Source organism: Tupaia chinensis, unplaced genomic scaffold (genome assembly GCF_000334495.1).
Source record: "Tupaia chinensis unplaced genomic scaffold, TupChi_1.0 Scaffold000106_1, whole genome shotgun sequence".
NCBI lineage: Eukaryota > Metazoa > Chordata > Mammalia > Scandentia > Tupaiidae > Tupaia > Tupaia belangeri.
The window spans coordinates 1,458,705-1,471,479 of NW_006159570.1; the positions used below are offsets into that span (position 1 = coordinate 1,458,705).

The 12,775-nt window shown below is 36.3% G+C and overlaps 1 protein-coding gene across 1 annotated transcript in view; it reads right to left on the reverse strand.

Annotated features, from left to right (window-relative positions):
* NKAIN2 (sodium/potassium transporting ATPase interacting 2) overlaps positions 1–12,775 on the reverse strand; it is a 625,412-nt gene that overhangs the window by 179,826 nt on the left and 432,811 nt on the right. Inside the window, exon 4 of the mRNA XM_006143804.2 lies at positions 4,861–5,061. Coding sequence (XP_006143866.1) covers positions 4,861–5,061 — 201 coding nt within the window. The remainder of the gene's footprint in view (positions 1–4,860; positions 5,062–12,775) is intronic.

The window sequence follows — 12,775 nt, forward strand, 5'->3', positions numbered from 1 at the left end:
GGACAGGGAATCTGAACAGGCAGTTGGCCATGTGGCTTCCAGTATTGTAGGCTAGCATGCAACTGAATGTCCATTCTAGGCCTTATATACAATTTTTTTTTACTATAATCTACTGCACAATGATTTTCATCATTTCATGCACTGTATAAAGTGTGGAATTTTCTGAACAAGGAGCAGATATAACCAAAGTATAAATGTGACAACGACCTATTTCTAGCTCCAGCTGTGCACCAGGTCTCATACTGTTCAGAAGTTTTCTATTAATATGACTTCCTTGCTAATTTATATCCTATTTCTAAGCCAGTTTTAATGGCTGAGAGAAACAGTAAGCTTACTTCCATTTTCACCAATATCTCTACTAGACTCAAAAAAGTTAATAGTCTAGGACCAGCAGTTGGCATAATGGCTACGTCGCTGGACTCCCATGTAGTCAACCGTGGTTTGAGTCCTGGAACCAGTGGCTTAAACTCATGCTGGGTGTGTGTGCATGTGTGCCCAAGATCCCAAGAGGAGAATGGAAGAGAAGGGATTGCAGCATGACTGTCCCCCTTGGTGGATGATTTCTCACTTTCTGTCTTTCTCTCTGTCTTTCTGATGAGCGCATGTGCCCTATAGCAAAAACCTCTCAAAAAAAAAAAAAAAGTTAATAGTCAACACACCATGAACTTAGACATATCTCGGGAATAAGAGGTATATTAGAGGAAATAATGGAAAACAAAAATAAGCAATTTCAAGTTGCAGAGATTCACATTAAATTAGAAATATTGATTCTCTGGATGTGGTTACAGAAGGGAGAATTAAGGTTTTATCTGTCAATAAATTATTTGAAGTCTTAACATATATTTGAACATATATAGTTACTTTTGTTATTATAAAAACTCTTTTCCCTTAAAGAATCATTTATGCACATTCACTTCTAAAATATACTCCCTTTTCATTGTGGTGGGTACAGGAAGTGAAGTATAATATATGCATAATAAATATGAGCCACACATGTGCGTATCTCCATTCTCCTTATGCATTGCAGACATAACTAATCAATAGTGTCATTTATACCATTAAATGACTCTAAATATCTGGACTTCAGTACTCTACTTCCCATTAGTTGTTGCCAGTGTTCATATTAAAAACTGTTTCCCTTTTGTATGAGAGTATGTCCACTGTCCCTATTTAGTAGCTAAAACACCTTAGGAAATATTTTTGCTTTGTTCTGCTGCCCTCCCAGGACAGTTATCGAGTCAGAAGATTTAATTCATTTGAACATATTTTGTAATCTGTGCAGTTGCAATCAAGCATTGCTTGAAGAAATCCGATTAATTCTTTTGTAATGGGAATAACACCATCTCTCTAGTTGATCTCTCTCACTCTCCCCACCCACATTTATTTGATCTATTTTGTAAATGTAGGTTTTTTTCTTTAATGTTTGGACTTATTAAGACTATGCACACCTGTGTTCCCTTTGTGAATGAGATATCTGATACTAACTAGAAGAAGAGGATGCTGGAAGAGGAGAAAGCTCGAAATCTCACACCTGGCTCATCATTACTGTTCTGGCAGTCCTTTCTGCTCGGCTGGAGGCTGGGTGATTAATAGTCCCTCTTCTCAATTATATGGATATTATACTTGTCTTCCTTTGGCTGTAGATGGGAGATATGTTATGTGTGTGTGATGCAAATGTGAGCTTTATGAATGCTAATTTCAAAATCTGCCTGAAGTTGACTGGCAGAAAACCGAACAACAGGGTGACAGGCATGCTGCCTAGGGTCAGGAATCTGTGAAAGCAAGGCTGAGTGAAAGTGGAAAAAAATAGCTGGCGCTATTTGGAGTTAATCAAGAGCAGTGGCTGGGAGAGCAATAGTTTATGAAAGCAAATCTGAGCCAGATATCCTGGAAGAGAGAGCAGTTTCAAAGCCTGATGAAAACGATGAGAAGAGTGAGAGTTTAGCTGACTTGGGTGGAACCAAGAAGCCAAGATCTTGCTGTAAATTGCAAGTCTATTCTCTGTCTACGACATTCCCATAATGTACCTGTTTGCACTTGGTTTGTACTCTGAGGAACCTTGTTCCATCTTTTTTATTACAATGCCTTCAAGATCAGAAATCATGTCATCTTTGACTTCCTTGATGCTAACAGGGACAAACACTCAGGAAATGTTCACTATAGACTGGATAGCGCTGGGCAATCTATTGTCACAGTGATGATTTGGGTAACATGAAGAGGAAGAATAGGGATTCCAGACAAGAATGCATCACTTTATCTTTATAGCAGACATGATAAGCACGACTACCAGAAAGTTTATTTGGAGGGTTTCCAAGAACTAGACGAAGTAAATTGTTCAAGATAAGCCCCTTTTTGGTTTGCATTTAAAAACACTAAAATTTGTTAAGTTTTCTGTACAGCAGCTGTTTTCAGCCCAAGAATGGCTAGAAAATAGCAAGCTCAAAGGTGGAAAGTGTGCTGAAACTTCTCCAAGTAATGGCTTACATGCAGCTGCTAACTTACTCTCAGGTGTTCTGCAGTCAGCATTGTAAAAAGACCCTTCCCAACCTCTCCACACTCCCAATTAGCCCAAGAAGGAAAACCAGGCAAAAAAGAGAGAGGTAAGGCCACATTTTGTGATGGTTTGTTCAAGCAATTTTTCCACTCTACTGGGAAAAATGCAGACTGGAAAAACAAGAACCAGTAGCCTGAAATATCAGTCACATCTGCTCTTAAGGATACTCCATCCACCTTTTTTGCATTCTGGTCAACTTGCTTTTATAGACGGTTTTTACTTATGTAGAAATATTTTATTCTTTGGGAAGTACATCACCCCCAACATATGCTTCCATAGCTAATGTACTTTTTTAGCAAATTCTCTGGGAGCCAAAATTTTATGTAAAATTTAATAAATCTGTTAATATACTTTATACATACATACCTACCCATTCAAATAGCTGTTACAATGGTCATATATGACTATGCATACACATATTGTCATATATTCCTTTAAACATAGCTAGAGGTTTACCAAAAGGTTGTGGGTACAGTAGAAAAGGTGAGTTCCAAAGAAAGAAAATTTTGTTTAAAATCCTTCTTTTACACACACACATAGCCATTTTATCTGTCTCCAAATCTGAGAAAGATTTTGCTTTTCCCAGGTGAGAATGAATATTTGATTTAAATGGATATTAAAGAACCAAATGGCCATTTCTATCTCATCAAATCTAACTTATCTTTATTTCAAGATAAACCAAGTTAAGCTTTAGAGTATAAAAGTATCATAGAAGATTTTGTTTATTTGAGGAAATGTCTCAGGTCAGACATCTTCAAGGGAGATCATCCAGTACTTTAGTCAAGAACACAATTCAAATATCCTAGAAATCATTCATGTTGATTTTCAAATAGAGTTCTCACTCTTTTCTGTTCATTTTGTAATTTGGTGAGACCATATGACTAGTTATGGACAGTAAATAAGGAACAATGTGCTCTTTTCCCAAGCAGGTGCATCAATGTGCCAATGTCGACCTTACACAGCTGTCTTTGTTCTCTGGCATGGCAACTTATGACAATTAAGATGATGGCTACTCTCCTAGTCTTGGTCTTTTAGTGAAAGTGATTAGTAGAACCTTCTTCTGACACACAGAGCAACCTTTGTAGTTTTTAGTTACAGTGATTTAAGAAGTGTGTAGTTACTCTATTATAACAGGTATTATGTCATTGAAAAAGTCAAGATGCATCGTTGCATAGAAAAACATGGATAAATACAGCATGACTTGCTCAACAACCTTATATATATTCCACTAAAATCTAATAACTATATATTAGTTAAATAATCGAACACATAACACTCATGCACACACAAACACATGCTCACATAGATTTTCTTTTTAATTCAAGAAAAACTTTATATAAACAAAGTGGCACCATTCTACCCAGAACTATTATTTCTTATTATTCAAAAATTGTGACTCAATATCATCACCAAATTAATTAACTAAAGAAAGTGGTAAAAAGCAGATTTGATTTGCCTTATTAGTTGCTAAGGATTTTACGACTCTGCACATATGTTGCAGATCTACGTAAAATATAAGAAAAATATACATGTTTTGGAACATCTGGTATCTGTAATGAATAAATGGATTCAGTTAATAAAGTTGCCCTAACTTTATAAATATTATGCAGTTGGTCTTAGTTAAGGTACTTTCTGAGAACATGGTATTTGTATTTCTCTCTTTGCCATAGTAATACAATGGAAAATAACATATTGTATCTAACATAGGCATACTGTGTTCTGTAGAAGGGTTCTTTATTGGTACACTATTATGAAAAATGGGGACATGAAGGTCTAGAAGTAGAATGTATGGATGCTGAATTTTTCTTTAAAAAATGGGGAAGGGATAAAAGGTAATGATTGGCCCATGGGGGAAATCTAGAAAGAAGGAAAAAAAGAGAGAGGAGAAATGGAGAAGAGCTATCTCAGGACTAGCAGCACAGGTGAAAGAAGCACTGGGTGAAAAAATATCTATTAAAATCTCTTCAGTTTGGGAATGATAGATGTGAAAATCCTCTGATCTTCCTTCCAGAATCCTTGGAAAAGCATACCAAAAGCCAAACTATCAAATATTAACTGGATGGATTTTCTGTGTAAAAGGCTGATGATACCAAAGGCCATGTACTGTTTGTTAAAATATTCAGCACACTCAGTCCAGAGGGTGGCTTGGGTTTAACCTGAGAAATTTCTAGTAAGAGTGGCATTGATTAGGCACAAGCAGAAAGGCCTCCCCAATACCCACAGATTCCATTTGTGTGCACTGAGTTTGCACAGCAATAAAACAATTCCAGAAGTACTAGAAGGAGTGGTTGGCTGTCAACACTTACTGCGAGGACCATCTGTAGGGCACTATGAGCCACTTCTATGTACTGGTACTCCAAAAAACACCCTGAAACTGTGATGTAGCGATGGTCTTCTGGGGCCCAGTCTGGGGCGGGTGTCACTGACGTCACAGTACATCCTGGTCCATTCTCCATCCACCAAGATCGGTGCATTGAAATATTAAAAGTCAGGATAAGGTCTGTTTCCTGCGAAAAAGTAATTTAAATGGATGAGAATTACTTTATAAATGTTAGAAGCTATTTGGGACTTTGTTTGAATGTCCCCTTTGGAAACGTGGGTTTTTAAAACTTACTCATACTATATTTTACAGGCAACACATAGGCATCTACAAATGTGTCTATGACTTCTGCTTAAGAAGACTTACCTAACTATAATAACATAAATATTACAAATTTATTAGAAAAGTACCAATGATTCATATCAACTGTAACATTAAGGAGTCCTTATTTTTAAGACTCATAAGTATTATAATAAGAATGATTTAAACTGTTTTATCAAGTGAATTATATGCTATTATAAATCTACTGTCCTTTTGCTCACCCTCATTGTATTTACTTTTTGCACATTTTGAATATATATATAATTTTCAGAGGGTACATGCACCTGAAGGAAACAGAGAGAGAGAAAGCATCTCTCAGTGGGATATGATCACACAGCAATCTCCTCTCCTCCATTTTTTCACCCTATTGGGATTTTGGGCATGCATGCACATATACTCAGCATGTTGCTCAAACTAATGGGTCCAGACTTGAACCCTGGTTAGCCATGTGGGATCTGGCCTCCATAATTATTAGGCTACAGGGCTAGTCTACATGTTTAAAATTTTAAAACTGTACTTTAGTTCTGCAACATTTAACATAATGTTTCCACTAGTTCAAACATTTAAAATATCTTTTCTCAATATTACTGCTTCCCCCCTTTCTACTATTTTAGCATATTAATGCCAATCTTGTTAACTTTTACTGTGAAATTGGTCATAATATTTCTTAGGGAATATTACAATATTTCTTAGGAACTATCATTAGCAAATTCTTCCAAGATGGAGCTAATAAGTCAACAACTCTTTAGATGAAGTTCATCATGTGCAATGACAGACACACAGCCATAAATGCAATAAAAGGTAGTTTATTCCAGGAAGAGAATGACTAAAGGGAGCACATCAAACACATTCCATTACTCAGGAAATCATGAGTGAAGATGAATCCCAAGAGAGAGGGTCAGCTGTGGGAAATGGAACTACTTCAGTCTCGATGATAGCTGGGGTCACAAGATAATAGGTACTAATTACTCACTCCGAAAATGTGCTAGAGTGACCAGGGAGACCATGCCTACAAAACATTATAAATTACTGTTGTGACCTTGAGCCAATCACTGATGGAGATGCAAAAGGTCTGAGCTGAAATGGCCAGGAAATTTGGAAATTGGAAGGAAGATTCCTCTGGAGAAAGCTGTGCTATCAATTCCATCATCTCCATAGTAATGGCTGGGTATGGTGAGAATGAGGTGATAACTCAAGCCTAGTGAGAAAGGCTTCCATGTATCCCTTGGATCCTGAGAGACACAGCAACTAGTGTCTGACTCAGGATTGATAAATCTCAAAATAAAGTCTGTGACTGAAGTTAAATTGCCCAACAAAAATTAGGTACCATTTGGAATGAAAGTAGGTTGCTTGACAAGATGGTGTGAGGTAGTGATCCTTGAGAACAGACTTGGGCCCTCATGAAGAGAGCTAACATAGGTTTTTCCTCTTGTTTTGCAGAAGATCAGTTGGTGGGGGGAAGAATGGCAGAATCTGTACCGCCACATATTCCTAGTATCTCAGAGGGAGTATAAGAGAGAAAGCAGGGAAATGCACCATCAAAGTCATGTACCTATAGATGAGCTATTTAATGCAACTTGGGGTCTCTGAAAAATTCAGAAAAGTGTCGTGAGAAAGAGTCAATTTTATTACCCATCAAACTCTGTTAGTACCTATATAGCTTTCCTGCACCTTTATCTCTTTTTCCCTTTTTGTAATTCAAATATGGGGGAAAGAAGATGTCTGAAATCTTAACAAAAATAGTTGTAAGATAGGAAAGGGATAGGTTAGTAAAGACAGAAGAAGTCAAAGAATGAGCAGAAAATCATTTCCAATAAGAATTCAATTTAATTTTGAATGAAATTTGGATTTTTATTATAAAGCTGGACAGACAATTTCTGAAAAGAGACTATTTTTAGAACTGAAGTGGCTTTGCATAACTTTTTACTGAGAGTAGCCACAAAAATAGATCTACCATGTATTGGGTTGTCATAAAAGTCATGATGCATATTTGAACAGAAAAACAGAAAAAAAAAGTTATGACTTTTCGACAATCCAATATTTTTTGGCAGCAGCAGAACATGTTTATCAGCAGCAATCATGAGAGCAATTATGAGAAAAGGGGATAATTCTTTCTATTTTTCTTCAAATCTTGTTAATTTAATAAGTTCCTGCATCCTATGAAGAAAAATAAATGGATTTAAAATGACAGCCAACACAAGACTAAGTGTTGTGAAAGTTGTAAGGACAAGCAGATTTGGACAGTCCAACAGAAACATAGTCTGGCCCCCTAATAGCTGGTGATATTTAATGTAGATAGTCATTTGAGGTCTTAATAAATCCCTCTCACAGAAAGTTATAACCAGCCATATGAATCCATTTGAAAAACATGGTAAGGAGGATGTTCTGAAATTGTACACGTGGTTATTTTCATTATTATTTCTTATCTGTTGAAAGACTTTGTGCTCATGTAAAGCTAGACATATCAGTAAACAATTGGGATGACTTTGTCAGGGTAGTCATTATCTCAAACAGGGACCAAAGCCTGGCACTGAGATACAGCTGTTGGCTGTATGACCTGGCAGGGATTCAGAAAGGTCAGTATCCCATTATACCTGAAACTCAGCTTTCACAGTGAAAGTTCCTTGTCCTTGGAAATCCCTTAGTCCCAGCACACAAGGACAGTAGCTAAGAAACAGCTTCAAAGAAAGCATTGAATATAAGTTGAGTTTGTTGCCCATTAGAACTGTGGTGGCCAGAGTGTTCATAACTATTGTCAAAAAAAGAACCTGTTCCAATGGCACACACACATACCATTGTAAACAAAAGTGAAGAATAAGAGCCAAAAAATGAAAATGGTAGCTAGTGACCTAGGAAACCAAGATGTGAATAAGCACTCACTTGGTCACTCAATCAAGTGTTGAGTTGTTAACAATAGGGAGATATGACAGGAACACTGCTATTGTAATCTAAGCGAATGAACGATGTATAAATAATATTAAAATTATTATTAAGGGACTACTACGTATCATAGAGAATATTCTGACCCTGCCCTATGAGAGTTCATTTGGGGATAAGAGAGATAAAAACAAGTAAAAGTATATCAAAATATCTGTGTAGGGATTTATGTAAGTGATAAATATAAGTTCAAGTAAAATAATAGAACAGCCAAGAATTGGGTGGTGGTAAGGAAAGGATAACACTACTTTAGATATGGCATTAAGAGACGCTATCTCCTAGCGTTTTGCATAGGAACAAGGTTCGGTGAATGATGCAGAAGACTGAACAGAGCAAAGATGGAGATGAGCATTCCTAGCATTGCAAATATCCAGTGGTATTGCTCTGAAGATATTTAACTGTTTATAGATGTTTTACTGTTTTAGTCAGCTACGTCACACACTCTTCCACTTCTAAATCTGTCTTTCCAATTGAGTATTTTCTTAAAAGTCTGGTGATTTCTGATTTGACCTTTCATATCAATGAGGAGGAACTAAAACTTGGTGGGCAGTTTGTTATTTATTAGTTTGTTAGTCAGTTGGTGTCTTTTTTATGCAATAAAGACTAAGTGCTGCCTTCTAAATGCTCAATCTGTAGGAATCTACATCTCACACTGGGTCTTCCAGTCCTTTTATGGGGTAGGCACCAGACCAAGCATTCTTAAGCTGACTTGGGAAGGAGCTTATGGTCTTGCAACATAGTATTCAGGTATTCTTTTTTTTTCAGAATGCTGATTTTATTTTAATCCTCCTATGAGAATTCAATTTGCTTGTGCCCATTTGTACCTCATGAGCTAGACTGTCTGGTGAAGTCAGTGTATGAAACAAAGAAAGACCCAGGGACAATCTAACTGTTCCTTAATCAGAGTATTCAATGTAGTCTAGCTTTTAGTCCTCTATCTCACACACTCTTCCACTTCTAAATCTTGACTTGCAGAGAGTTTTTTGTTTTGTTTTTAAGAGATTTTTTTGCTCTAGGGCACTTGAGATCCCCAAAGAGACAGAGAGACAGAAAGCTAGAAATGTGCGATCCCCGAAGAGACAGAGAGACAGAAAGCTAGAAATTATCCCCTTTGGGGAATGGCCATACCATAATCCCTTCTCCTCCAGTCTCCTCTTTGGATTTTGGGCACACATACACACATAGTGGCATGAGTTTTAAGCCACCCAGTCCAGGACTTGAACCATGGTCAACTATTTGGGAGTCTAGAGATGCAACCATTATGCCATCTGCTGGTCCCAACTTGCAGAGAATTTTATAGGTCAAATCTATATGTTGAAATTCTCCCATGCATGGTCATGAGTTTTAGATTTTTCCTTTCTGTTAGTCTATTTGCCAATCCTTCATCTTCTTTCTATCCTCCAAAATTTGTTGATACGCCTATCTATTCTCTTTGTACAGTGGCTTTCTCACTTTTACTTTGGTAGCATTTTAGGATGAAATTTAAGTAGGAGTATATTTTCAGCCATTTATCATTGAATGGCAGATTCCTGTCACTATCTTATATGCTCATTTATTTTCTTGTAAACATTTAAACGAAGGGTTCTGTGTGTGTGTTATTTTGTGTTCTGTTTCAAACACAAAATACAAATTCTTGTCTGTAAGGCAGATTATACTAAAGTCTCTTTGAAGTACCCTTTTAAACACAACACCGACTTCTGTGTGTAATTTGGTCCATGCATAAGCAGATGATTTAATTCCTGCATATTTTGTAACTTTGAGCTCAAAATTATAACTTTTTACATATACATATGAAAGTCTTACAGTATTAGATGGAAAAATTATAAACCAATTTTTTTATATTCTATATGGTACTAAGGAAAGGCATACAAAATATGTTCACAATTATAAGATACTAAAATTTCTAAATCTAATAAAACCCTTCATAGTAATATGTTCAGATAAATATAGTGACAAAAAACTTTACATCAATATATTTATCTTTCTTTCTTAGTAAGTCATCAAAAAATTCAAATTAGAATATACCCTATTACTGGTCATGTCATTTTTCAAAATAACAAAGTCTAATATGCTATATGAAAGCTGCTATTTGCACTAAAAAATTGTTTCTGACCAGTCCTGTATGTATTCAGGTCAACAGACTAACTGCTCAACAAATAATAAACATTTAATTAAAAAAAATTGAAAAGTAAATGAGACTATAATACTAGTGATATTCCCATGTTTTCATAAAGATCTAAAATTTAGCTTCATAGCTTATGGCATTTGATAAAAAGAATTTAACTGTTAGATAGTAAGCAATGGAGACTAAATTTCACAGCTTAGAAGGGGGAAGGGTGAGAATGAGAAGTTCTGGGTTGTAGTTTATGAAACTGAAATAGTCTGGAGTTTTCTATTACTATATTTTTTTTAAGGAATAATACAGGAAATTGGTACTTTCCCATTTCTAGACTGCTTAACTACTATATGAAAAGCTAGAAATTGTACTTCCTACTAAAGAGCAATCAGCCCATAGTTATCTGTGTAGTTACTAAAATACTAATTATCCATATATCATATGCAAAATACTTTACCAAGCTACAGTGACATGTAACTCTATAAGAAGATATATTTAACAATTTGAGGCTTCTTATATCTTTTGGGAGACCAAGTATAAAGACAAAATGTTTTGTATGAATACAAGAAAACATTAAATAAGTTTTGGTTATTAAATAAGTTCTGGTTTGGGACAATCCATGTATGAAAATTCAGAGAAGGTGAAGTCTGGGAACTCTAACTTGGACCAGACGGAAGAATCACATTCAGAAGACCCACAACCTGGGGGAAAAGAGTATTTCTAAGTAGAGTAGACCAAATAATCAAAATTGGAGAGCTACAACAACTAAAGACCAATGTCTAAAAACCATTAAGTATCATTTTATCTATGGGATAGAAATCTTGTAAGGAGTGGTAGAAGACAGCTTTGGGAGGATAAATTGGGGCTAACCTGGGGAGTAACCTAAATTCCAGACAAAGAAATCCTGACTTATCGAAAGATTTTTGACAAGAGGCCAAGAGCACTGTCAAACATGAACCAAGACATATTGCAATAAAAAGAATTACGTTTAGTGTGGCATTGGGGTGAACAGGGAAGGAGACCTGTGATTAGCCCACTATTGTTGCTATATGAAATAATAGTTATTACATAGGTGGTAAGCCAGATGCTATACATTCGGAGTCCTTGCCCTCAATCCCCTAAGACTATTCTCCTTAGTTCAAAAAGGATCCAGGGAGGGACCAGCAGTTAGCCTAATCGCTATGTCGCTGGACTCCCACGTAGTCGACCACGGTTCAAGTAACGGACCTGGTGGCTTCAACTCACGCTGTGCGCGTGTGCGTGCGTGCCCAAGATCCCAGGAGGAGAATGGAGGAGAAGGGATTGTGGCGTGGCCATCCCCCCTGGGGGGTGATTTCTCGCTTTCTGTCTGTCTGTCTGGCGCGCGCTCGCGCCCTATAGTGAAAAAAATCTCTCAAAAAAAAAAAAAAAAAGGATCCAGGGAGGCAGGACCAGGATCACTGTTTTCAACATTCTCAGGTTAAACCTGGGACTAAGTCACTATTTTCCTTTCCTTAAAACATAATTCTGCTGATGATATTAGAGGAATGGCCAGAAAATACATTTAATAGAAAGAAGCAATTTTTAACAACCAAAAAAATACCCTGGGAGGTGAAAATGTTTATATTAATAAAATAATGTACAGTTAGTTTTAGGATTGAGAGAAATAGGACACCCTGTGATGAATAACATCTTGTAATTAGCTGAGGATCTAGGAGTTGGGGTAGTGTGGAGGACTATATTTTAAATCAAGAGTCACATTTTTTTGAACTCTTATTTATTTACAACAACATATACTGAAATGAAGTTTAAAATATCATCAAACAGCACTGAATTAATCTCACAGCCAATATCTCCACATGGATTTAATTAATAGAAAACCTAGAAATAGTCTTTACAACTTTTATTTTCTGGATGGAGAATTTATTACTAGAACTCTAAATATAGCATTACGTTTCTGTTAGTATTTGCATAGATCTGTGTAAACATGCTACTACATATAAAAACCTCAATGGCAAAGTTATCCCGATATCGTGTGAAAATCAGTGAAAGCAAATCATGTTGCTCAAAATCCCAGGAGAAATGGAGCTAAAAAAGTATGGTTTTAAGGTAAGCAAAATGACAAACATGCTTATTTAACAGGTTGAATAAATACCATTTGTATAAGATTCAACCGAAAACCTAAGGAAGTTCGTTACTATCGATCACAAAATTCAAAGATGTGATTCATTTCAATTAACACAATTAAGTTTTTAAGATTTTAGCCATAGGGTATCTGTACTTGCCAGAGAGACAGAAAGAGTGCAGAGAGGGAAAAGAGAGAATCCCCCCCCCCCAAGGGGGATGTCCATGTGACAATCCTGTCTCCTCTATTCTCCTCTCAGGATTTTGGATATGCACACTCTTGTGCCTAGCCTGTTTATTTTTTGTTTGTTTGTTTTTGTTTTTTTAAAGATTTTTGCCTTAGGGTGCATGCACTTGCTGGAGAGATACAGAGACAGAAACAGTGAGACAGAAACTGAGAAATCACACACACACACACACACAC